General features: G+C 34.4%; 3 protein-coding genes across 6 annotated transcripts in view; 1 reads left to right on the top strand and 2 right to left on the bottom strand.

Annotated features, from left to right (window-relative positions):
* The window catches only part of LOC145732610 (uncharacterized), an 86,670-nt gene extending 67,083 nt beyond the window's left edge, over positions 1-19,587 (bottom strand). The window contains exons 1-2 of the mRNA XM_081984974.1: positions 19,037-19,587; positions 14,840-16,840 (exon numbers count right to left, since the gene is read on the bottom strand). Coding sequence (XP_081841100.1) covers positions 14,840-16,840; positions 19,037-19,572 — 2,537 coding nt within the window. The 5' untranslated portion in view covers positions 19,573-19,587. The remainder of the gene's footprint in view (positions 1-14,839; positions 16,841-19,036) is intronic.
* Positions 1-27,926, bottom strand: part of LOC145732692 (uncharacterized) — a 231,754-nt gene that overhangs the window by 75,545 nt on the left and 128,283 nt on the right. The window lies entirely within an intron of this gene.
* Positions 348-22,511, top strand: LOC145732680 (uncharacterized). 4 transcript variants are annotated; one of them, XM_081985134.1, is made up of 5 exons: positions 348-374; positions 19,951-20,068; positions 20,381-20,522; positions 21,496-21,618; positions 22,333-22,511. In XM_081985134.1, exons 2-5 carry the CDS (start codon positions 20,015-20,017, stop codon positions 22,383-22,385), a joined length of 372 nt encoding a protein of 123 aa, XP_081841260.1. In that variant the 5' UTR covers positions 348-374; positions 19,951-20,014; the 3' UTR covers positions 22,386-22,511. The 4 variants fall into 4 exon arrangements, with proteins under 4 accessions (XP_081841260.1, XP_081841251.1, XP_081841241.1 ...); XM_081985125.1 differs by lacking the exon at positions 348-374 and adding an exon at positions 9,158-9,345; XM_081985115.1 differs by lacking the exon at positions 348-374 and adding an exon at positions 16,711-16,850.

Below are 27,926 nucleotides of genomic sequence, written 5' to 3'. Positions count from 1 at the left end.
AATTTTAATGAATCTGTCTAAGGTTGCTGATGGTTTAGCCCTAATCCCGCAATTTTGGGCTTATTGAATGACAGCAGTCACTTCATTTATTTTTTTATTATGCAATGTTGCAATTTGAATTCCAAATAACAGACAAACTTTAGTAACAAATTTTAATTATTGTTTATTTCTACAGAATTATATTTAATTATTATAGTTAGGTTAGTTAGTTAGGGACAGGCAAGAAATGTAACTTTCTAGGAAATTTGATGGTTGCTTTTCATCTAATACACACACACATGGTTCATCGGCCCTCGACTACTATACAAAATCTATAAAAAGAAATCCATCCTGGTCCTATTCGGGGTCTGACGACGGTTTGGGTTCGAAGTCAGGTAAGATTTTCTTTTCATATGACCGACTAAACTCCGTTTTTAAAAAAGTCCGAGTCGGGCCAATAAATTAAGTCGCGCAAGAAACCTACCCAACTTGTTTAGGGAATCTGAACCCTATTGTTGCTTGCCTTTCCAGCAAAAAATCTTTCAGTTTCTGATACTGACATGGGATAAATTGTCCGGCCTCGTATATTTTGCTGACGTTATTACTCTATACGGTTTCCACGTTTCAACCAGAAAGTATATAATTATTAGAACTATGGCAAATTTGACAAAACAAAAATTTGAAATGGGTTTGTAGTAAGGTTGGAGGGACCAGAAAGTTTGATATATTTTTTATGACGTCATAAATTAGGCAGTTATAGGCCAATTTCCGTTGTGTTACGTTGTAGTTCTTGTTGTGACGTCGTACTTAACCTTGTCATATGTCAACGAAAAATGGCAATAAAAAGTTGTTTTGTTTACTAAAATGTTTACTAACAGTTGCGAACAAAAAATTTATATTTAGTTTAACATCAATTTTCTCTGGAACTCTTCGCTCGATTTCCTTCATATTTTTTATGTATTGCAGCTTAATTCTTCATGTCATGAATACATCTGCCTTATTACCTTTTTTAAATGGTTTGTCATATACAGCGACGTAAAGGAAGTAAGGAATTTTCGGTGTTTTTTGCATGACACCCTGCGGATTGAACAACTGACAATTGAGATCACTTTATAACATCAAATTGTGACCCATTTATTTCTAAACATTTTATTAACTTAACACATTATTATTAGAAAAAATACAAGGTTTCGAAGAAAAGGTGAATATTTATCTTAATTTCACCAACGTCGACACTCGAATTGGATATGAAATTCATGTCGTTTCTCTGAGAACTTTTTACTTTAAGTTAAATATTGGTCACGTCACACTTTTACCTATCACCTTATTGTGTAAAGAATGCTCAAAAATATATACAGGAGAAATTAAAAAGTCCCTTTTTTGCATTTGGTTAAATGTAATTTTTAATGCTTCTTTCACACTTTATCCAGACTTAGGACTGGTCCAATTTGTGCTTTATATTAAGCCGGAGAGTGTTTAAAGGTCAACTGGTCAAAAGAATCACAACAACAATAAACTAACGAACAATATGTATGAAAGTAAAAATTGTTTTAGTAACGCGTGTGCCCTCCACGCGCCCTTATCACGACCGTAATATCGTCTCCTTATGCTTCTGATGACATTATCAATCATGTCTTGAGGCAGATTGTCCCAAATCTCAACCAGAGCAGCTGCTACTTGTTCGGGATTTTGAACTGCAGGAGTTATGGACCTTAATCGTCTACCTGTTCCAGACATGTTCAATCGGATTAATGTCTGGAGAACATGCCGGCCACGCCATTGTTCTTATTCCGACGACATTCGAAAAGTCGGAGACACAACGAGCGTTGTGAGGGCGCGCATAATCGTGCATTAGCAAAAAGTTTTCTCCGCTATGGGGGGCGAATGGTAAGACATGCTCTTGCAGAACATCGCGAATGTATCCATCTGCATTTAAAGCTCCATTAACAATCACCAACTCTGTTCGTGCCCCTAAGCATATTCCACCCCAGACCATCACTCCATCATAGGAGTCCAAGTAAAATTAAATTGTTCATCTTGTTCTCCCCGGCGGCGATATAACCTTTCCCTGCCATCGATGGAAATAACACAAAATCAACTCTCATCTGTGAACAAAACATTGGCCCACTGATCATTTTCCCAATATTTCGTGCTTCCTAGCAAAGCCTAGTCTGGCCACGCGATGACGTCGCTGAAGTAATGGAGCTTTCTTGGTTCTATAGGCCTTCAAACCAACTTCCTTAAACCTTCTGCTAATGGTCTAAGCACTTGTTCTTCTTCCACGTACTTCTTCCAATTCGCTTCTTAGTTGCGGTACTGTTTTACACCTATTCAATAATGTTTGCAAGACTATGAATCTGTCATCTCTAGCCGTGGTTGACCGTTTTCTTCCTTGACCTCGTCTCCTCACATACTCTCCCGTTCGTATTACATTACGATATATCGTAGATTTTGATTTTCCTAACATGTCAGCAACATCGCTGTAAGTTGTACCAATTTCAATCAACGCTACAGCCTTTGCCACATCAGTAGAAGCGATATCACCCATGTTGGATTTTTAAGAATCAAAATGATGAATGTTCTTGACTTTCGCTTGACAAGAACCAATGACGACAGATTACCTCTAAAACAGGTGTGGGAAAATAAGATCAATATCCACATTTTCTTTAATAATTCAGATATCAGAGGGAATAAAAAAGGGAAATGTTCAGAAAATAACGGGCTACAATTTGATGTTATAAACTGTATTCAATTCTCAGTTGTTCTCTCCACAGGGTGTCTCAAAGAGCACAGAAAATACCTTACTTTCTTTTCGTCCCTGTATATGACATAAAGACAAACCATTTAAAAATCGTAATAAGACAGATGTATTCATGAAGAATCAAGCTACAATTCATAAAAAAGATGATCAAATTTGAGCGAAGGATTGAAGAGGAAATTGATGTTAAACTAAGTCTAAATTTTTACCGTTCCTCTAATTTTGCCGGAGTGTGTATTTTTAGCAATTACAATTTTCCATAATAAAACAAAATGTCCCAAAATAATAAACCTCTTGGTTAGGGTACTACTTGGAGTTCTTGGAAAATTAACTGAAGTAACTCCAAAAAGTAGTCTAACTCTAAAACTCAATCCTTAAATTCCTGTTCCAGTACTAGAATTAATATTAATTTAAGCACCACAATGTGATGTTTGACGATGAGCATATCAGTATACCATTATACCATAAATAATGGATTGATAAATATTTAATAACATACTTCTATAGTTATTTAGGAATGAAGTGAGTTACTTTTTATGAGCTAGTTAATTTGTACAAAGTCCTCATAAATAAACTCATTCATCTAAGTAATGGAGTCTTTATGACGTCAGAAGTTTCTTTAATTGTCAGGAAACACAAATGATAACGTAACCGCCAATATGACTAGCTTTAACTATAGTAATGTAGTCAGCGCTTTACGTTTTTTTCTTATTAACATATATTCAAACACACACAGTATCGTCCTTGCATTGTCAGTTTCTTCAATTGGCTCGATTAGTTCGACAAGGCCGCGTTTTCAAATGTTCGTTCAATTGAAGTTCCATTCCCCAATACAACAGTAGCGAAACGATTGAACGAAAAAAAGCAGGCAGTTTAATAATAGATAGATAATTTATAGTGGAAACCTTGAGGGGCCTAAGCAAACACAAACTTACCTTTCTAGTCGTGATTAAAGCCGGGTACAATACCGCGCGTTCGTAAAATTATAAGTGCGAGGAAAAAAGTTGGCCTTTTAGCTTCGGCGATGTGTTTAAATTGCTTTAAACACGCTAGAACCACTTTGGTAATTGTCTTTTAAATTATGCCACGTTCGAACGAGTTTTTGCCCCCCAACGGGCCTACGTTTTTGCTCGACCCCCGAGTGACATAGATTATTAATAAAACGACGGACGACGACGCGTTTTCTCCTTGCCGTTTAAAAAACACTTTAAAATTTTATCATGGAGTCATGCTTAGTTCACTGGTTTGTTATAAAATCAAGTAAAATTCGTTGAACTTGACAGATTGTGAATATATTTTGATAAATTACGAAGAAAGTTACTTTTTGGTCGCATTCGTATTCACACTCTATGGAGCGCGCACGATGTCGTAATCATTCCACCATCTGTCAAATTACGTAATAGTAAGGTCACGATAAAAAAAACTAATACGACCGTAATGTTCCAGGGAACCAAAATTAATTCATTCAAAGCAAATTCAGCTTTTTTTCCTGTTAGCTGTATTAACTGTTTACATGCCCGGTTTTCCATATGTTTAATCAATCTGATTCACTCTCCAGCAATTCATCTCATTCCTTTCCAGTCTCATTAACTTTAAAATCAGTTATTTATCACATTGGACGAGTTTGTTACCGGTTCTCAACATAACCTTAAGTATATGTAAAATTGCCGAGATTTTCTAAAATTTTGCTGCAGTTTGAGAGTTAAACGAAAAAAGCTTGCAAAATAGCTGAAGTAGAAAAAAAATATTCTACTCCATATACAACATACTATTTTTGCTCTAAGTTTCCGGAAAATCACATTGAATATAACTAAATTACACTCAGAGCTGGATTACTTAGTACCAAATTCTACTTGAAGTAAAGTGATTAGTTTTGCTACTTTGAGTAGTTTACTGAAATACTTTTAAAAATGAAATACTCGAGGGGTAGATCGCCGAGGTAATTTGGTGTACACACTCGAGGTATTATGAGGCACTTTCCCATTCTTGCGAAGCGTTGTGAGGTGTGTTACAAGACATTACGAGGCATTTTGAGATATTTATAAGGCATTTGAGAGTATTTTGAGGCATTGTATGTATATTTCAAAATGTAGTGTATTAATATAACAAAATTGACTGAAAATTGAATAGAACAGCATAGGCACATATAATTATTATGGTAAAATCTTTGTTACATGATATTGAGTTGAAAAAATATTCATTACAAAATTATTATAATAATTTACCAATTTTTCAACATTTAAATTACATTTTTAAGGTCACGTAACTGTTTTTGATGTTTTTGACCGGTGCCAGTTGGCTTGGACAGTTTGCAAGCTCTAAAATGGCATAATCAAAGTCACGTGATGTGTCTCTTGCAATTTCAGCTTTTACAACTGTCTAAAATAGTCTAAATTTAATTTACCAAATTTTTAAATATTAAATCACATTTTAAAGGTCACGTGACTATTTTTGACAGATGTCAGATGTCAACAGATGTCAACTGGCCCTTACAGTGTTGCAAGAACATGTAGAATTGCATTTTCAACGTCACGTAATGTGTATTCAACAATTTAAGTTTTTACAACTGTCTAAATTTAATTTACCATTTTTCAAAGTTTAAACTGCGTTTTGATGTTCACGTGACTGTTTTTGACAATGTCAACTGGCTTTTACAGTGTTGCAAGCTCAAAATTCTATTATTAACGTCACGTGATGTGTCTTTTGCAATTTCAGCTTTTACAACTGTCTAAATTTAATTTACAAAATGATCAACATTTAAATTACATTTTAAAGTCACGTGACTGTTTTGACAGGTGTCAGTTGGCTTGGACAGTTTGCAAGCTCTAAAATAGCATAATCAAAGTCACGTGATGTGTCTCTTGCAATTTCATCTTTTGCAACTGTCTAAAATAGTCTAAATGTAATTTACCAAATTTTTTTATTTTTAACCACACTTTAAAGGTCACGTGACTAATTTTGACACATGTCAATTGGCCTTTACAGTGTTGCAAGAACATGCAGACGTCTAAATTTATCGTCTAAATTTAATTTACCATTTTTCAAAGTTTAAACTGCGTTTTGAAGTTCACGCGACTGTTTCTGACAATGTCAACTGGCCTTTACATTATTGCAAACTCAAAAATTGAATTATCAAGTCACATGATGTGTTTTTACTACTGTCTAAATTTAAATTACCAATTTTTCAGCTGTTTCCTTTAAATAACTAAAAACTGCCTAACCTAACCTAACCTAACAACTGTCACGTGATCATAAAAAAATTCATTTCAAGGGTGTATTCCATAAAGCTTTATCATTCTCAATACCAGGGGACTTAACTAAATTTAAGAATGCCACAAATGTGTAAACATTTGAAGGTATCCTGAGGCAGTTTAAATAATTTAAATCCATTTTGATGTATTTCAAAGGCACTTTGAGACATTTTATGCAGTTTTAAGGCATTATCACTAAGAGGCATTTTGAACAATAATAGAAGCATTTTAAAGGCATTTCAAGGTATTTTGTATGCAAAAAGACATTTTGGTGTACAAAAATTATCGGCGGTCTACCCTTTGGTCTACAGGGTAATTCAAATTCGACCCTCACCATTGGGATCTCAGAAACCATAAGAGATACGAGAAAGTTTAAATTGGGGCAAAGTTGCGCAATTTAAAGCTCAACCAAATGCTGTTTTAAAAATTTTAATTTTCCGAGTACTTCCGAAGATATCCGAAAAAAACTGAAAATTTGATTTTTTGTTTTTATTTATTTCTAACCTTAATTGAAGAGATATCCCAAAACTAAAAGCATCTTTTCATTGCCACTTTTTCCTAGCTATTCGATGATGGATTCAAATTTGCCACACGACGTTTCGTTTTCTGTCAGTCATCATCAACTTTCTTTTTTCTTATGGGCACCATATTGGATTTTTAGCCCACCAAATAGTACGTTTTATTCTGATTTTAGTGATGTATAATAACTTATGATTTGCTTCATAAATAACAAAATAATTCAATAAAAACTATTTTTACTTTAGTTATTGGCTTTGAGTTAATGGGCCGTTTTAAAAAATGTCATTATTTGACAGTACTTGTCAAACACGATAATTCGGACGATCATTAGAGCGTGAATCATAGTTAAAAATGTATCTAGAAAAGAAATCCCCGCAGAAAATGTTATTATTATACAAGCATTGCTGAACTATTTAGGTTAATCAGAAAAAGAGATTTGTTAGCATTATCTCTAACTTAAAAGGCTTATTTATGTTTCCAAGAGAAAGATCATCATTTTAGGAACTTCATTTTTTGTCAAATTTCAATTTTTTATAATGTTAAGTGTAAGTTTATAGTTATTTATACAGTAAGTGACAAACCATTTTTTATTCATTCATATTTATTCGAGTGAATAAACCGGTTTAAGTCACGTGTCTTATACAGTATTCTATTAAATTTCGACTTTTTATATTAAAAAAAAACTAAAATTACAGTTCTATTAAATTTGCACCGCGCCCCGTAGATGTAACATTGATGTTTGTTTGTTTACATCTGTAAATAGGCGAATGTCATTCAGAGTGATTTAATAGTTATTTTTACAGCAAGTGACTTAAACCATTTTTTATTCACGAAAAGAACAACTAGGTCCACAAGCGTAGCGAGTGGCCTAAGCTGTTCGAGTGAATAAACCGGTTTAAGTCACGTGTACACCTTTGTGACTAAGTATGTTCAGGCCAATTGCGTGTGACAAGTACTACCAAGTAATCTTCATAAAACGTCTCATTAACTCAAAGCTAACTAAGGTAAAATCTCTAAAAGCTCTAATGATCGTCCGAATTATCGTGTTTGACAAGTACTGTCAAATAATGACATTTTATAAAACGGCCCATTAACTCAAAGCCAATAACTAAAGTAAAAATAATTTTTATTGAATTATTTTGTTATTTATGAAGCAAATCATAAGTTATTATACATCACTAAAATCAGAATAAAACGTACTATTTGGTGGGCTAAAAATCCAATATGGCGCCCATAAGAAAAAAGAAAGTTGATGATGGCTGCCAAAAAACGAAACGTCGTGTGGCAAATTTGAATCCATCATCGAATAGCTGAGAAAAAGTGGCAATGAAAAGGTGCTTTTAGTTTTGGGATATCTCTTCAATTAAGGTTAGAAACAAATAAAAACAAAAAATCAAATTTTCAGTTTTTTTCGGATATCTTCGGAAGTACTCGGAAAATCGAAATTTTTAAAACTGCATTTGGTTGAGCTTTACATTGCGCAACTTTGCCCCAATTTAAACTTTCTCGTATCTCTTATAGTTTCCGAGATGCCAATGGTGAGGGTCGAATTTGAATTACCCTGTATATTGACGAATAGAAAATACGGTTTTTCTTCTTGAAAGAATAGTATATTACAGACTCAGGTGGAAAGTGTTTGATTTATGCCGAGAAATAGGTAGTAACTTTATCTCGAGACAGAAATTAAACTTTCTACCGTGGTTTGTATACTATTTCATTTTCAACCATAATTTATCAAAATCTCATCGAACTTTTAATAAATCATTCAGTTGAAATATTGATTGCTAATAGTCTCTAACAATAAGGTAGTATAGGTGCACGAGGTGACGACTGGTGATTTGTTTACAATCTTGACAACGTCATTATTGTGCTATTCTGTCTTTAATATTTTGAGCTGAAACGTTTCTTAACATGGAGATTTCTGAAGACGCAGATGTTACTCATCATCACCTGAGCTGCGAGCTGTTGCAGAGGTGGCGGCACAGTCTCTTAACTATAAAAAGTAAGCCCAGATATGACAAAACGCATATTGACATTCACCATATTGACAAAGTACTCACTTTCCACCCGGGTGGAAAGTAAAAGCATATAATTTTCATCTTTCCATCTGGTTTACACATAAGAAATAACATTATTACATACCTGGTTGAAAATAAAAACAGTTTATATGCAGTATGCACTCTAGTCATTGTCATATAATTAAAGGGACAACTTGTATTGTTTTGACATTACTCTGCCCACTTGACTAACACAAAATTTAACGTTAATTTATTTAAAGCTTTTTCCTTCTAAAAATAAGAATTTAACGAAAGAAGTCTAGAAATGTAATAACAATTTTTGTTTATCAGAAAACAGTAATTTCTGGCGCTGACTTCATTCAATTAAAACACTCTGATTACGATTCCCGTTCGATAATTAAATTTTAATTGGATGACATTCCAAAAATATGCAATTTCTGTTTAATATTTCAATATAGGAAAGCAATAAAATTGTGATTTGCTACAGAGATAGTCTACTATTAGGGCGGTGAGGACAGTTTACTAGAAAGCAATCAGGTCAGTTAGATTTTTTCTGTTTCACCTAGTAGTACACTAGGCTTAGTACATAAATAAATATTTTTAGAAAGAAATGTGATTGTAGACATTTTTAGCAACTTTTTTTATGTGATTTTAACCATCAACGACGTCCATTATAACTTTACCACAGTTTTACATTTGGAGTTCAAAGGCATTGCAAATTAGACTTTTTAGGAAGTTGGTCAATACAAAATTGGATGACATGACCATCGTTGGAAATTAAGCTGCCTGGTCACGAAAATTTTCATCAGAACGCAACAAGGTAAGTCCAATGTAGGACACAAACCCGACATGTAAACCGTTATTTCTTAGGTTAATCGTGCTGTAATTTTATTCTTCTTTATTCTATACGTTCTAGGAGCTCGGAATCGAGTTTAATGGTGTGTGTATATGATGTCACTTAATTAGATGTTACCGTACATGTGTGCGGCACTGCTTGTCCGTGTGAAACCGACTTACAAGGAAAAATTAAAAAAGATAGTTTTCCGGCAACTAGATAATTCAAAATTAGTTCTCTCAGACGTTAAGAAACGGTTTAATCTTGTCCCTGTTACATTTTTCTCCAGTAAATCAAACAAAAAGCCTTTCAGCAATAAATGTCACTTGTGAAATAAGAAAAAACGGCAGATAAAAGATAATTTCCCGGCAATGAGCTAATTCGAAATCTTTTTTCACAGACGTTAAAAGTATTAAAACGACGCTTTAATCTTGCCCTTGTGAAAATTTCCCCGGTATAATTAGAACAAAGGATAATCCCGTTTTTCAGCAATAAATAGCAATTCCTCGAATTTGCGCCTTTACCGTTTTCCGCTGTTTAAAATGTAAATTAACACTCTTTGATATGGAAAAAGTTTTTCAAAGCGGTACCCCGGATTCGGAAACGGATCGCTTTTCCACTTTGTTAGGTTTATTAATTACTTTCGCGAGCTTCAAGATACGATATCGACGGAGGGGATTTAGACGAGAAAAAAAAACAAAAACTTTACCGAACGATATTTGAATATTCGATATATTTTATTCAAGGGGTGCTGCGATAAATGAGCAAAAAATCGAGTTTTGAAAAATTACTAAATTTTAGATAAAATTAAGTTTGAAGAAAAAGTGATTTTCTACTAGGTTCGGTTATTCATTAGTTTATAAAAGGGTAAGTCAACATAGTAACGCTGAAAAGTTTGCTTTTGAAGTAAGTTAAGTAATTAAAAAATCCACTTTTTAATTAATGTTCATATTTTGAGTTCAATAAGGTTCTAGGTGATTTGACCGACAATTTTACTGATTACTAAATGTGGTTTATTATAAGAGTCAATTTCAAGTTACTTAAGAGGACAAACAAAGTCAGACGAAACCGGAAAACAACTAAAAGAGTGCAGGTAGAAAATCTATATTTTTCATACCTACCTTTAGTACTATTTATATGAGCTTATAAAGCCTCATGTTTTTGTTAAGTGTCAAAAATAGCAACATTCTATTATTAGAGATAAGCGGTACAAGAAATGAGTAAACAAGAATATTTCTGATATGGAAACAAAATTTTCGACTTGTACTTTTTTTTTTTGTACTTTTTTTTGTAAGCCTAAATAATTTGAATAAAATTACTCGATAAATACCAAACAGAATAGAGGGTGGGCTCACTTAAAATAAGATGTAGGAATTAGTGGGCATTACTTGGGAATTGTCAACATTACTAAGAATAAGTAGGCATTGCTGGGCATTAAATTAGTATTATTAATAAAATTGGGTAATTATATTATAAAAAAATTATCCTACAATATATTTTTCTATACATCTACTATTGAAATATAAACATAAATAAAATGAATAAAGTTTGATAATTTTAATGAAATCCGTTCGAAAACAAGGAAGAATTATGAATTTTGTAATTTTAGCGCAAACCGTACAACAAATCAATCAACTTTTATACGTCAATAAAAAGCTCATTTCATTAGCTATCCATTGACATATAAAAGCTTATACAAAGTGTAGTAAATAATAAGTTAGTTATTAACGATTGAACAAAAAAATGCACCAAAAAAGTCATGAAAAAATGAGTCAACTTTGACGCCCTCTAGTGGCCGAACCGTCCAACCTATTAACCCCTGTTGGGGTATTTTTAGAAAGCTCATTTCATTGGCTGTCCATTGACGTATAAAACTTTACCAAAAATAGTATAATTAAGCGAGTTTTTGAGGATTAAACAAAAGGATGCACCAAAAAAATTGACGATGACGCTGATCAACGTTGACGCTTTCTAGCGGGCTAAAAATCAAAAAATCTAAACTGCTAATCAATCGATTTTTATACGTCAATGGGAAGCTCATTTCATTGGCTGTCCATCGACATACAAAAGTATATACAAAGTGCTACGAATACACGTGTGTTATTTACGGTTTAGTAACAGGGTGCATCAGAAACATTTTTTGACTGGTTAAAGGCTAATTTGACTATAGAAAACTAGGAAAACACGGTCACGTGACTTACTAGATCTACCACGACGTAATGCTTGGAAATTTTTTGAAAAATTGTTTTTGCAAATCACAATTTTCGTAAGGATCAAATTTGCCTGAAACACCGCCACTATCCTAATGGGTTTTGCTCGTTATGTTGGCCAGTTAGTGCAAGCGAAAATCGACCTTAATGATTGTATTTCTACAGTTTTGCTACTACTCTACATTTGGCAATCATTGTGCTAGGTTTGTGCCCAATATCCGGGCCGTATCTGTCCGATTAAAAAAAAATCCTTTAAAGATATTAGAGCGGTAACAGTCAAAGAAAACATTTAGTTCACTCTGGAGCCCTCTGGCGGCCAAACGAAGCAACCTATCAACGCAGGCGGCCATATTTTTTGAAAGCCTATTTTATTTCCTATCCATTGACATATAAAAGTCTATACAAAGTGTTGTGTGTGACAATAAAGACATAAAAGTTTTGACTAAATTTGACAAGTACTACTTTAACTCTCATTAATTCGGTTATTTTGACAGTTATATGTTGTGTGTTGGTGTATTTCAATGTATCAATTTAAAAAGTGATTTTTTAAATGTGGCGTAATACAAACCTTTTATTTTGAAAAGAGAATGAGACAGAATTATAAGAATGTGTTCCGTTTGAAAAACTAGATTTTCTGTCTTTTTTTAGAACTGATTTTTTGACCACACCGTATTATATATTTTGACGTTTTTCTGCACCCATTCCTAAAACAAACCTAACCTAACAACCCCAATATAGAATTTGAAATCAGTAAAGCAAAGTAATCAAAGTAATAATATACAGTGCGTTTTCCATTAAAGAAAACCATCTTCATGTCAAAATTTGACGTTTGACGTCAGCTCAATTTCTTTTTCAGTTTTGATTCTGAAGGTTGAGAAAAAATACGACAGTATTTCTCATTTTCAAATGCACTTCTCCTTGGAGTACTCATTACTCATTTGTTATATAAATTTGGACTTTTTGTAACTGGTTACAACATTGGTCAAACAATAATAATTTTTATCTAAATAATCTCGAATTTTTAAATATTTTTATAATATATTAAAGTTAGGTTATCATCTTTTTCAACAATACCAGACCTGAAGCCTGTAGAAAACATTTTCTGCCACCGACATAAAACATTCACCGTTTATATCTTGATTTATGAATAAATGACACTGTTTAATAAAGATGAGCTTGCCTTAAACAATACAATAAACGAAAAGTGAAATCGGTCGTCGATTTTCATAAAACGTGCGGGCAGGAGGTTGCATTGTTTTAATAATATAATATTGCCGCAGCCTTAATTAAATTGTTTCACGCCGATCTGCGGCGCAATTAATTCGCATATTATGCACATACGTGTCTGTTTCGCAGGTTTTGATTATGAAAACGATGGAAAAAATAGCGTAGGCCCGATAGATTTCACCTTGATCCCGATCGGAATAGCTTTAAGTGATTCAAGTGAGTGCTAATAACTAACTGAAATGGTACAATCGTTTCTTTTAAAGAGAGGTTTTTGGCCGCAAATTTGTTAAATATTTTTTTTTTTAGTTAATTAATTTGACCCAATAATTTTTTCACCAGCAGATACGAGTTACTCAAACTAGGAATAGTACACCAGAGTAAACTCAAAGCATATTTTCTTTTCTGTCATGAAACTCCCAGTAATACAAAACTGTTTCCAACTAATAGAATGTAAAAAATTGTTTCCTATCAACAAGCTACTGGTCCACGTATCCATGAAAGATGTTCTCATCAGATCAAAGAGGATCAACGAGTAACTATGATTAAAACAAACCTGCAAAATGAAAATCTTTCTGATATTGACAGTTTCACCAACATGGAAAACGAGACGGGCTAATCTGATCATGACATTTTCCTCAATTTCAAATAATAAATAAGCTAGAAGATACTATTGCTACTATTTGGGTATAATCATCTGGTTTACGTAATTTTGAAGGTTGTGAAATCAAACCACTTCTTTATACAGCGATCAACGTATTGATCCATACATTTTGACATCACCGGAATGGTGTTTAATTTATCTTTGTGGCCGTTGTTAATTAAGTACATAAAGCTGGAGTAGATGTACGTAACAAACGCAAGATGGTAATGTACAAATAAGACATGTATTTCGTATGTAACTCAAAACTCAATACAATTTTTAAAGAGCCCTATATTGCTTTATTAATCTGTCAGCAGGGTGTTTTTAGCTACTTATTATGGTGGTAGTTGGCAAAACCATTTATTCTACATCACAAATTCCGTAAGAAAATAAAAAGATATTAACATCACAATTCAAAGCATTTGTTTGTCCGTTGTTACGTCTTTTCACTTTTGGATGATTTTTCCCTTGAACCTACCTGTTTTTCAGTGTAACGTCAGAAGTACCTGTTTTTATTTATGACCCTGTAGTTTACAGCTTTTGCCTGGGTGTTAAGTTTTTATGGTTACGCCACTGCTGATTTTAAATTGGTCTTAATACCTATAGTGGTGTAATCGAGATTCAATTTTTAAATTATATATTTATATTCCCTTCCTTCTATGTTCATTAAATGTATTTATTTCGGTGATTAATAACAATATCTGTGGACGAAACCAAGAATTATGCTTTTACTTACTAACCGATAAGGTGAATATTATTATTATAACAATGAATTGGTGTCACAAACTGTAACGAGAGATAGTACATCGAAAAATATGGAAAAAGTTTCTACCTTCTCTTCTCTTCTTCTTCCTTCTTCGAGATACAAAGGAGTCAAAGTTGAAAAATAATATGGTTTTTTGTAAATTCGTCCTGAACCGTTTGTCGTACTGACTTTTGCAGAAATGTAGGTTTATGTAAAATTAATCGGTTTAACCATTTAAAAGGATAGGTATGCTTATAGAAACTGTTTTTCATATTTTTGGATGTACTATCTATCGTTACAGTTTCTTACAATAATTCAGGGACAAATGTATAGACCAGTGTATAGTTGTGGATCAACATTAGACTCACAGAGAGAGTGAATTACAGATGTCACCAGGTGTTACACCCTATTAACACATCTCTCTCAGTACATGTTCATTTATTGGAAGCAAATCCCTAAATATCAGAGTTGTACAACTTTAAGATAACTAATTAAAAGCATTTTTTACTGGTAACCAATTCCACTGGCGTCACAAAATAAAACCGAATTTCTCTCCGCGTTAATAAATAAGCCGCCCTCAACTTTCACACAAACGCTGATTACTTTTTAATGACGTCGTCCATCAATTTTCCCAAAATTTAATATAAAAACACTCACCTTCTGAATCCGTTCGCGGGAAATCCAAATCTAAATCCAGTGGGCGCGGTGGCTGGCACGGCAACCGGTACCGGCGCACCGCCCTGCATCAACGGCGCCATCTGTTGAGGCGCTGGAAACACAAAAGCACTCGCGGGCACGCCATTGGGCACTACAGTTTGCAACACTGGACCGGGAGGGTTCGGCAACATCGCGCCCGGTATAATTGGCGGGGGTGGCGGTAGTATTTGCGGAGGTGGCATCATCGAAGCGGCTTGCGCGTTCGGTAGGGTGGAGTACGGGGGCGGTAAATGGCTGTTCAGAATATCCGGTAAACGGTTTTCTTGTTGCTGTTCTCCTGAGGGCTGTATGGATCCGTTGCCCGCTTGGGTACTGGTGTCGTTGGTGGCTCTCTGGCCGTGGTTTCGTCGGTTTTGTCTACGTTCCCGGCGTTCACGCCGCCTCTGTTCTCTGGCATTTTGTGTGGCATTGGGGACGGTTACTGGGAGGATTTCGTCCGTTTGTGCTTCAGTGCTGGTGAAAGTTCTAGTGCGTACAATACTTGGAGGTTGACTGACTGGAGGGTGGGAATGGCTGTTGATTTGAGCTGTTGTAGTGATGATTCTTCCAGATAGTTGCACTGGCACCTCAGAAGCGAAAACGCTTTGGATGCTTACGTGAGTTTTGGTGCTGGTGGTGACTGGTACAGGGTTGATGGGAGTAATCAGAGTTGGATGTTGAGTACCTCTCACACTTGGTATTTGAGGAATTCTTACGTTATGTACAGTGACTTCGTCATTGAATGACCTTTGATTTGCATCTATGGAAATTTGGGCGCTGCCGGTTTGCGTTGAGGAACCCAAAGGTAGTACTTGAACATTCGATACACTGTTCCCTTGATCGTTTGACAAGGTATTCAGGCAGTGAATGGTCGGTACGGAACTCACAACATTAACTGGTACTGCCCTATAAAAATTTACGTTCACATTACTCACATTTCCTGTGTTTTGGGGTTGCACATTTTTAATAGGGGAAGTTGCCAGAGAACTTGGTACTGATATGTTACTTATTGATGGTTTTGTAGTTGCCACTCTAACACTTCCAGTATTCGGCATGGCATAACTAGGTCCGGTTGCCTGTGGCAACACTTGCATTCCCTTCACCCTTACACTACCCGGAGGGCCACTGCTAGCAGTAACGTCGTATTTTGAAATCAAAGTCATAGATTTCGGGACGCTGCTACTCCGAAAGTGATTGATCAATTGCAAATTATGTTGGTCTATTTGAGAATTAGCTCCGGTACTTGCGTGTGGATTTTGATGCAATAGCGGTACCACCTGTCCGGCATTGTTGGGGTACCTTAAAATTTGCTGCGAGGGCTCCGAAATATTCCTAAAGTGCTGCGGGTAGCTGCCGCCGTTCGGCGACCTAGTTACCGCATGGGCATTCTGTTGAAAGTTTGCGCTGGTACCACCGCACGGTACCGAAGTGTACCGTGCACCACGACTGGACGGCAACCCGACAATATTGGCCGCATTCAACGAGGAATCGGCCGGGATGGATTTCAACCCATTTTCGATCCCGATCACCGTCAACGCGTTTCCAGACTGATTTTGGGTACCGCCCGCGCTACCGGAACCACCTTGCATACTCGATTCACCCGAAAACTGCCCGTAGCATGACGTCACCGGATCGTACTCGCCGTCTGTCAGTGAACTGGCGAGCGACGGCAGGCTAACGAATGCACCAGTGCCGCAGTGCTGAAAAAGACAGTCACGTGACCGGGACGGCGGTACCGATTGGTCGGGCGGTTCTCCTCGTCGGTTCAGGTTAATAACATCTGAATGTAGGTCTCTTCGTGGTGCCGTCGATAGCGGTGGTGGTGGTAGTACCGCCGCGGTGCATTGAGGAAAAGTGGAAGATGGTTCCACCGTCTTCTTTGTGTTTGACGGGTTGGTGGCGGCGTTGTCAGATGTCTCGTCAAGGTCGAGGCTCGTCGGTGAAGCGGAGGGCGTGTAGGAACTGAAATAATGTAAACAACAATAATTATTAATAAAACACATATTACTCACTCAATATACTTGTTTTTTATATACCGAGTCGTCCGGATTACTTTGTATTCAGTTGTTTTGCATGGTTACTAGTGTATTACAATTATTTATTTTGCCTGTTTCAGGAAGACCAAAAATATCGCTTTATACTGTACTGTGGTATTACTACTCGACCGGTTCAAACATTGACCTCATGTGTCATCAATATTCATTCGTGTTTGAATTATAAACAAAGAATTCAGTTAAGGATATCATTAGTACCAATATTTGTTGAATAATAATTTTTCCAGTTATTTCTTATAATTATACGATAAGCAAGGGTAAAGTGGTTGGTTATACGTATCACATTAAAAAAATATCCCTAACTAACAGATATTAAAATATCTCAGAAAGTATAAATAATAAATATTTAAAAATGTTAAATTTTAATTTAGAAAATACAACTTGAATTTCTTTAAAACTGCTTAAAATTTCTACATCAAATTTAATGAAAAGTTAGTATTTTTTAATTTAAACAGTTTACTGGTTTTCTAAAATAAACTGATACGTCTCTGTTTTTTTCTGAAAAGGATTATTCAATTATTTTTTGAATACTGTAGCCAATAACTAGCTTTAATGATTTTAAAAGCTTATAAACCTACTAAAATGGTTATTTACAAGGTGAATTATTTTAGAAAAAGTTTTAAGCGTACATACGCACGTATTTTTCTAATTTTGCCTAATTAAATGATAAATTTGGGTAAAATGTCATAATATGTTTACAATTAACTAAAATAAACAGAATGATATACAGGGTGATTCCAAAGTTGGTGCTTTCCTTTCACCTGCGAATAGGGCTTCAAAAAATAAGTTTTTTTTCCTTTGACGCTTTTCCGAAATATGAACAATAACGAAGATACAGGGTGTCAAAGTTTTACTGAAAAAAAACAAAATAAAAAATAACTTGAATTGAATTTTAACTAACTACAGGTTATTCCTTATCAACAGACATAAACAAAAACAAAAGATTTCAGCCGCCTTTGAACTAAGTTTTAATAATTTGACATTTTAAATTAAAACAGCATTTAATTTTAGGCACGCATTAAGACGGTTTTTATTTTTTTTACTGGGAAACGGAGCGACGTAGCAAAAAATAATAAAAGGGGTTTTATTTTTAGAATTGAACAAGGAATTCAATAATAAATTTTGTGTTGAAAAAAAAACCAGTAGGGTAATATTTTTTTTCGAAAATGTTTTAAAAAAATGATACGCACGCCACTGGTAAACGCAAGAAAATTGTTGTTTCTTGGAAAATTTGCTTTCCACGTAGCTACTGACACCTACAAAATTTTGTTTAATTACTTCAAGTGATTTGGCCAAAATCATTAAATTTTTATTTTTTCAGTAAAACTTTGACACCTTGTATCTTAGTTATTGTTCATATTTCGAAAAAGCGTCAAAGGAAAAAAAACTTATTTTTTGAAGCCCTATTCGCAGGTGAAAGGAAAGCACCAACTTTGGAATCACCCTGTATATTTGATTCGAAATGCATACAAATTGATGCCTACGTGCTCAAAATCTTGTATTTTATTAATTTAAATTGTATTCAATACATTTAACTATAAATTTACCACGTTACAGGTAAAAACTTCAATCTAATTACATTATCTTTAGACTAAAAAGAACCTAATTAGCAATTTTGAGATGTTCAAAACGCTTATCAAAAAATGTCTTTTAATGTTGTAGGAACTAAACATGTCCATACAGGGCACAATCAGTATACAAGAAATAAAACCCAAAAAAAAATTTGATAAGAAGAATGACGCTGAAATTTTATATAATAAAAACAAATCGGTTTGTAAGTTTTAACAAGAAAAAAAATATTCAAAATTATGTGCTATTTGCATATTTTTTAAATTGATTTTTTTTATTTGTTTAAACTTACTAAGACAAATTGCTTTTTTGTATACAATTTCTGCGTTCTTTTCAGCTAATTTTTTCTTGTTTTTTTTTTCAGTCTTGAGGAAGACCCAATATACGACCGAAAGGGAAAGTTTCATTTACAGTTCTAAACTCGTTATTCACCAGTAACAATAATCTAAAAATGAGTATCAGTGTTGTTAACTTCTATTTCTTACACTTTGTCTATTCTAGCAACGTTTATCTTTAACAGACATAATAAACTTACCAAGTTGAATAATGGCTGGACTCATAATCACACAATTGATTACCATTACTAATCAGACTGTAGTCGTTATTGTTCTGGTTTTGATACTCGTAAGGCTGCCAAAGTAATGAACTCAACGCTTCCTCCACGTTTTGGTGGAAACTGTTTCTATTCTTGGGTTTCTCTGTATAGTAATTGCCCTCCTTCGAGATGTTTGTGATTTTTGAGACACTTTTGTTAACAGCCTGCTGATCTAGGGTGTTCACATTTAAAGTTTTAAGACCGATTCGGTCTTGCCCGTTGGTCTTCTTCAAACACAAAATTTTCGGAAAACCGTGCCTAAGGAGGTTTTTGTCAAATTTACTGGTCCGATTCGGGGACTCGTTTAGATTATTCTTGTTCACATCTTTGACTAATCTAATGTTATCTTGTAGCATCTCAATGTAGCTATCCTCCTCATTGTTACCCGCAATAAATTTAGTTGCATACGAGTATTTAGGTTTTCTCCCTATAATTGGAGTATCCTGTTTTCTGGTAGGCGTCTCGGCGGTTTCCATCTAATCCTAATCGATCATCTGAAACAAACGCAACAAAACGTTAGTGAATCACGCCGATTATAACTGATAAGTACTCAAAATGCATTGTTCGAACCAAATGTGATTAAAAACAAAATTCCGGCATTGTTCTCAGCAAAATGTGTGTAACCAGCATGCATAAATGGAGCATTGAAAATTTACGGTTTAGTTGGAGAGTTCGGCAACATGCAAAAGCATATTTGCTTAACTTTGATTGGAGTTTTAATATGTTCGGCAAGACCGACTGTGAATCTGCCTCGTGTGGCTTGTCCGCAGCATTTTCGGTATATGAAGCTTCATTTTAAATTCAATATTTGCATTTCGGGAAATTTATCTTTAATGTATGTTTTTTTCATGCAGGTACGTCACCACACCTTTAGGAAATGTAAAGGGAGTAATTACTGTGCCTTATAATAGTACAAAGATGAACCTGGAAGTTAAGGCTGTTGTGGATGGAATAGGTGAAATTAATGAGAAAGTATGTAGATTTTTGGTTTATAGTTTATAATGTTTGAATGAAATATTGTTTAAAAACAGTTAATTGTTGATAAATACCATTTTGCGGAAGGAAAAAACTTTATTACTGAGACACTAATGAAGGATTTTTAATGAATAATTAAGATTTTTAGACAGTTAGAGGTTTGAAAATAAAACACATCTTATCAGGTCTAACCTAACCTAACAATTTTCGTAGTCAAACTGGTTTTTTACTTTGTGGCCAATACTGAACTATCAGTACTTAATAAAAATTACTAAACTCTTACTTGTTCAACTTTTCATTCTTTTGCAGAACAAAATGGCTATGAAGTTGACTTTGCTGACATCAGATGACAGCACAGCCACTTATCAACTGGTCTTCTCTTTAGGCATACCACAGATTACCAGCGTTGTACTTAATGGACAGCAGTATTGTAATATGGACCAAAAGTCTAGTGAGTTCTACTTTTTTGCATTATTGCTGTGCTAAACATGCACATGTAAAAACAACTATTTTTTATTTAGGAGGTAATTTTTTGACAATATTCAACTGTTTTCGAGATATGGACGGTTGTAAATGAGCCACCCTGTACAGTAAATGATTTTGTAATTAGATTGTCTAGGCTGTTTTGACAGTTGACGACTAAAAGTGATTGAAGTGAAAAGATAGCTCAAGTCGTAAGCTTTTCAAAAATATGCTAATTTAAGTTAATCGGTTGCACCTTTTGGCCGATAGAGGGCGCCAAAGTCAAGCTTTACAAACCTCAAAGTGATTTAACCACTTTTGCTTTAACCTAAAATGATTCAGTTGTTTGAACAGTTACGACAAAAGGTCACTGAAGACTGACTCAAAAAAGGTCATTGGTGAGATAGTTTGGCCACCGCTAGAGGGTGTCAAAGTCAAGCTTTTTGACATTTTTTGCCTTTTACACAGTTTTTCAGATATTTCCCGGAATCTAAAAATTGTTTTTCTCTTTTTTGGGACATTCTGTATTCAGCCGTTTATCTGAGACCCCCTGTATCACCCTGACATCCATTTTGCCCCAACTGTCACGGTTTTGGGGATGACCTGGAAATTATGTCAATTTTGGCAGTTTTCAGTGCGTTAAAAAATGACATTTTTATAAATGACACTTTACGTCATAATTGTGAATTGGAATGACTTTCCTACACTTTGGCAACAATGCAACATTGTATTTTGTTATAGCTGTGACTTCACCCTAATTATTTTTTTCTAATTTTCTTTGAATTGATGGTACAGTTATAAGCTCTAGAAGAAATTTTAAAAAATTTCAGACTCTGTATCGGTAATATTGATATGTAGATTACACGGAATAGCTAAGCAAAATAAAAATTTCAATTAGATTATTTATTAAGAGCAGAAAAATACAGCTTGAGACAAAGCCTAATATTTTTTTTTCGTTTCAGGTGCAGAAAGGGGTATTATTCTAGCAATTTCCCATACATTTCCAGAAATAACTGTCAACAAGAGACCAAAAAGAGACCTACCAAGTGTTGGACTATTGACTGAAGATGATCTTCCATATGAAGGTACTAAACGTACAAGAACGTTGTAAATTGAATTTATTATCTAGTGACCTGAATGCTTTTTTTCTCCAAGATAAGCGTTTGTTTAACCTTTATTAAGTTTTTTTTCGATGTTTCTCTATCATACATCTTAACTGGAACCAGGGTCTAACCATATCATACTGTGGTCTAACTGTTTCATCTGTATAGGAAGACGGACTTTTGATGCTGGGTTCTTATAGTCTCGAAACATGTCGAGCGAACCTAAATCTGTTGTGGGGAAGACATTGCGTTCTTTTCAATTTGGTATTATTGTTTTATGTCTAAAAAATGGTTGGTTTCCAATTTTGCTAAATTTAAATGAGGAACAATGTCAGTTTAGCTTTGGTCAAAGTTGGATACACAACTTGTCGATAATAGTTGCTCTTCTGTCAATCTTAGTTTAGTTTGCATTAAATCAGTCAGTAAAATTAGTTTTTTTCCCACACCTTCACCACTCTGTATCTCGAAAACTACATATACCTATAAAACATGTCCTCTTGTTTTGCATTTCTTACATGGTCTATAAGTTTGTAATACATATTCTGAAACACTCTGTATATAATTGTAATGTTTGTTACCAAATTTCACTGCTAATGAATATCGAAATATTATACTGATTGATTTAATTGACAAGCTACTTTGTGTTTCGTAACATTGAACACTATGTATAAAACACACTAAGTGTTCAAATTTTAGGTGATGCCTATTTTTACCCGGCGAGTTACGCAGATTATACTGGCATGGAATAACCTAACACCGCACCATGAGGCAAATCCCCAGAATGTGGCTGATTTAATCACTTTTTCACTTTGTACAAGCTGCACCAAAAACATTTTAATAAACGGCATACCAAAAGGTCAGAAGACGAAAGAAAAGCATTACGTTAGCAAGAAACGCTCCCAGCCCCACGAAATGGGTCGCTTATTTCAAATGCAGTTCTCGTCCCTGCGATTTAGTGCGAATAAAATTTGACGGTCCTTTTGTTGTGTACCGACAAATAGCCCAGTGCCGTTGATTATATACAGTATGTCCAAACAATAGGTGTAAAACCGATTGCACACAAAATATTTTGACATGGTTTATTTGTGTAGAGCAGAGGTAAGAGTAATTCTACTGCAAAATTTGTGGAAAGTATGATTTTTCTAAGAAACATAAGTGAAATATGTACACAAAGCAAAGAAAAATTAAATAATTATGTCAACTGCAAAATAATTCAAATGAACTGCCAAAGCTATTGTGATTAAAAAAATACAAAAGTATGTCTATTAATAATAATGTCATATTAGTCAACCACTTTTGTGTGTGTGCATTCGTCTGCGCAGTTATTCTGTCAACGTTTGCCAGCCAAGTCTTGTTCGGTTTAGTACCAGAAATTTGACGGATTATACAAAAATCAAAGTGAACTGAGATGACGAAACAATGGAGTTAAAAGATAAATCAAAGTTTAGGAATAGCACTATGCTCTTCTACGTCGCCACAGAAAAGTAAATATGGTTTTCAAGAATTTGACAAATGAAAAAGCATACGTTCACCCATGTTACATTCAAAACTTCATTCTTTCTATTGATTACACTGTTACGTCATTCCATTTTACTTTGATTTTTGCTAGATACTGATGGTGCCCGCAGGGGGATTTAACCTGTGAGTAATGACTCATTACGAACCAGTAGGTAATGGATCTACTAAAATCTACTAAAAACTAGTAAATAACAAGCATAATATAATATGTTTGTAACTCTCAAGTTTCTTCATGCTTTATTTATAATTATAATTATATAAAATTAAACCGTTATTTACGGAAATTGCGAAATTACTGTACTGACATTTTTGTTCCGTAATCAGCTCCATTATTCTGTTCTAAGAATCACGCACCCCTTGAAGCTTATCAGTTTCCCCTACAAGAAAAACGCCTGACTCACTTCACAAACATTAGTACCAAAAAGCAAACAAATACACCAGATTGCATAATCCGAAACTCTCACCCTCCAATATTTATCAGCCAATTTTGTGTCCAGATACGTTAATGCAACCCCCTACGTCAGTTTTCACCCTCGCGTAGACAACGCGATTTTTGAATTATACATCTATCTCTACAATGCACTTGCCTCTCGTAGATGACGTCAGGCATTAGTGCTGGTGCAATGAGAAATGGAAATAGAAAATGTCGAGAGTTAAATTAAGAAGGGAGCGAAAAAACGAATATTTCCATGCTATCGTCGTTTCTATAAAAGAAAAGGAAAAAACGAGTTGCCAAAACAGCTTCCCGTTGATTAAGTCCCCCGTCGTCAAGATAAAGCAAACGCACTTCCAGAAAATTTCATTTTATTACTTTTCGTACAAAGAGGGTTTAGTTCAGGTGATTTCCTAAGAATAAAGGGAAAAAGTTCGACTATAAGAAATACAATTTTAAAAGTTGACGTTTGTCCGTTCAATTTGAATTTTAACTTTTTGACATTTCAATATTCAACAAGCCATAACCAATAAACAATTTGAATTTAGTGCTGTTTATGCTTTAAAATAAATGCTTTTCTGTTATATTGTATATAGAGTGAAAACTATAGTGAAAATCGGTTGGATTGGCGTTTTTTAAAGCTCCGAATGATATCAAAAAATATTCCTTGCTGCTCAAATATTATAGTCTAAAGAAACATAACCCATTAAAAACACTACTAATTAGCATTTCAATTCAGGAAATGCAGTTTCTTAAGGAAAAATCAGTTTTTATTAATATTTTACAAAATAGAAGAGATGTAAGATCATTAAAATCACTTTAAGCAATCTAGTGAATCAATTACTACGTTTCCATGCAAATTAAAAACGTTCTCAAAACGTTTTGAGTTTTTAATTTGCCTTATAAACCCGTTTTCAACTCGGTTTCAATCTTACTTCACTTCAAGGTCGATTCGCCGATTTTTGGGATTGTATCGGGATTGAAATAGCATAGAAACACCTTAAAAATGAAAACGATTTTGAAATCGAGAAAATACATCACAATTGTGGATTGTCAACGTGTAAATGTCATTTTTCACTTCTATAAGTTAGAAGGCATAACCAAAAATGTTTCATTTTATCATTTGAATTGTTTCTAATTTCATTAATTCAATTAATTGTTGTTACTAATAGAGTAAGCAATAATTACATTTTACCTTATCATGACTACCAGAAATGGTTCGCTGGACAAAGAATTAAAACTTCTACTGGAAATTTTCCAAACACAAAACATCAATCGGTATTTTGATACCAAGAAGTATAAAAATGGAGAAATTTACCAATGGGTTTATGAAGAATTAGTAAAGAAAGGTGTAACTACTAGGTTTTGAAGTGCATGTATTATAAAGTGAAGCGTAAAAATGGGACAAGTAGAGAAATCCGTTCAGAGTGTAACTATTTTGCCATGCTTGATGAAATATTGAGTGCCAGACCATCATCCAGTTTGTGTGGTGGACACTCTTGACGAATATGAAGAAAGAAGTGCATCGGAACTCAAATGACACATCTCAATCGTTTATGCGTTTTGTCAAAAGCTCAATCTAGTTTCAAAACGGAATTGAAAACGATTTGAAAATTAGCATGGAAACTCTCAACAAATTTCAATTTTGAGATCGTTTTAAAAACGCCTTCAATTGCATGGAAACGTACTAAATAATATTCCATAAGTAAAAATTGACTTACGTCAACAACTTAGTGACTTACGACAAAAAGCGACTATGCCAATGGAATCTACGTAAAAATCCCTATTACTGGTCGTTTTCAGTTTTTTATCGGGGGTAATATCCCTAGTGCATTTAATTTTTCCGGAAAAACGAGTTTCTCAGTAATTTGTTTTAACAAATAGCATGAGAGAGAGCGGTTTTAAAAACCCTCGTCTTCGACTCGGATGATTTTTCCACAGGAAAAATTAGATGCACGAGGGATATTTGGTAAGATTATTTCCTTCCTATCAATTTTGACCAATCGCTATCAAGAATTAGTATAACAAATGTAAATTTTAAGTGGAAAAATCACTTGTCAACAACTGTCAACTTAGCTGTCACCAGTTTTTTCCGGAAAAAAAATCGAAAAAATTGCACACTCCCCACAACTACATAAAGAATAGTGTTACCCTTTCTAGCTTGAAAGATATTGTTATATAGATAATCGGGGGTAATATCCCTAGTGCATTTAATTTTTCCGGAAAAATTCGAAAAAAACGAGTTTCTAAGTAATCATAACTCGTCTTCGACTCGGATTATTTTTAAAACCACTCTCGCTCATGCTATTTGTTAAAACAAATTACTTAGAAACGAGTATTCCAATTTTTCCACAGGAAAAATTAGATGCACGAGGGATATTTGCTCGGATATTTGGTAAGATTATTTCCTGAGTTAAATAAATATTTATTTTAATTAAAACATTAAGAACAATAATTAATAAGAACAATAACTTTCAAGCTAGAAAGGGTAACACTATTCTTTATGTTGCTGTGAGGAGTGTGAAATTTTTTCGAATTTTTTTTCCGGAAAAACTGCTGACAGCTAAGTTGACAGTTGTTAAGTGATTTTTCCACTTAAAATTTACATTTGTTATACTAATTCTTGATAGCGATTGGTCAAAATTGATAGGAAGGAAATAATCACATTAAATGACAGCTGAGATATCGCAAAAAAAACGAATATGGCCAAAATGACGACAGCCCAATTCTGATTGGTCCTGCAAACTTTAAAATCGGGCTCGTAATACCTATCTTACTTCTATCTCTACCGTTTGCTATGTGTAAAACCAACAAAAAGTGCTATCCTGTACAATGTTAAGTCTACATGTGTAGTTTGTGATTGGTTAAAAATAGAAGCTTTCTTCTTTTTGACCAATCACAAACTAGAAATAGTGCTGTGATTTACGCAAATATTGCACTTTACACTTACCATAAATCGCTATTTTTTTTTATTTAAGACGCTTGAATAAGATATCAAATTTCGAGAAAGATGATTGCCATGATTACAAACATCAACATTCACGTGTTTTTGGTGTTGTAATTTACACTGGAGTTATCCGACGTTGTCATATAAGGATTTTTAGTTTAGAAAAAAATCAAATCCTATAGCCAGTTTTAATATTCTCTATTAGAAAACTGAATAAAAGACAATCATGCATCCCCATCGCAATTCAACTCGGGATAAACCGAATTAACCTTTCTATCATTATGCGAAAAACGATCCGTGCGTATTTCGAAAATGATCCGGGAAAACAACACAAAAGAAATCCGTAAAGTAGAAAATACACCGGCAAAGTGACGCGGAAATCCTCCGAGATCGCGGTAATTGAAAAACGTACCTAATATCAATCGAACGGGGGAAATTGCCTCCGAAAGGGAAGAGGGAGGAAAATGAAAAAATATCACGCGGAAAAATCGCAAGTTTGATGTTGCAATGTGCTCTTCGGGCACCTACTTTCCATATCTCGACACCTGCATTTCGCCGTTTACGTTGACACTAAATCAACGATTTTATTGCGCTGTTTGAGATGCGAAGAAGAAAATTTTATGTTTTATGACAGTGCCACACATTGACTTAATAAACAATAAAACCCCGAAACCGGTGCGCGAGTTTAGGGCAGAGATCATTAAAATGCTGATCGTGTCGGGCAATTGACCGAGCAATTTGAATAAAACACATCCAGCTTTCTGTGTCATGTGATGTTTTATTAGCGACGCTACAGGCAAAATGCTTCATGCCGGGCATTATGAAATGAATTCTTTTTTTGGGTCTCTCTTTGCTTCTCCTATTTTAACCAGTGGCAGAGAATGTTTTATGCTGAAACTCAACTGTTACAGAATTTTCTCACAATCAAATAAAAAGAAGTGCTTGACATATTGTCTTAGGTGACATTTAGAATCAAGTGTCATATCGGCAATCCATCGAAAAGCAAAATATTATTCTTGACACAAATCTAAATTTTTGGAGACTCTATGTTTGTTGAGACGAGTTACTCATTTTCTCTTTGTTTATTGGGTCTTCTGTCTCACACAAAAAAGGTTTGTTGGGAAAATGGAATTTCGCACTATTTTCAACTAAGTTGAAAATAACATTAACCTAGTCGTCCCAACACAAGACCACTGACTTAGGCTCGGTCTTGTTACCTAAAAACGCTGACGTTTCGGTGGAAAATCTAACACCGTCTTCAGAGAATCTAAAAAAGAAAGAACACAACGGCAGAACACAGAAAACAACAACTTAATAAATATTAAACCTGATATGTTCAATTTGGAACTCTGAGAAGGGTTTTGTCAATAAAAATTGACATAAATTTTGACT

This window comes from Ips typographus, linkage group LG1 (assembly GCF_016097725.1).
Source record: "Ips typographus isolate SLU linkage group LG1, UJ_Ityp_2.0, whole genome shotgun sequence".
In the NCBI taxonomy this organism is placed as follows: Eukaryota; Metazoa; Arthropoda; class Insecta; order Coleoptera; family Curculionidae; genus Ips; species Ips typographus.
This window is presented reverse-complemented; position numbering and strand designations above follow the sequence as displayed.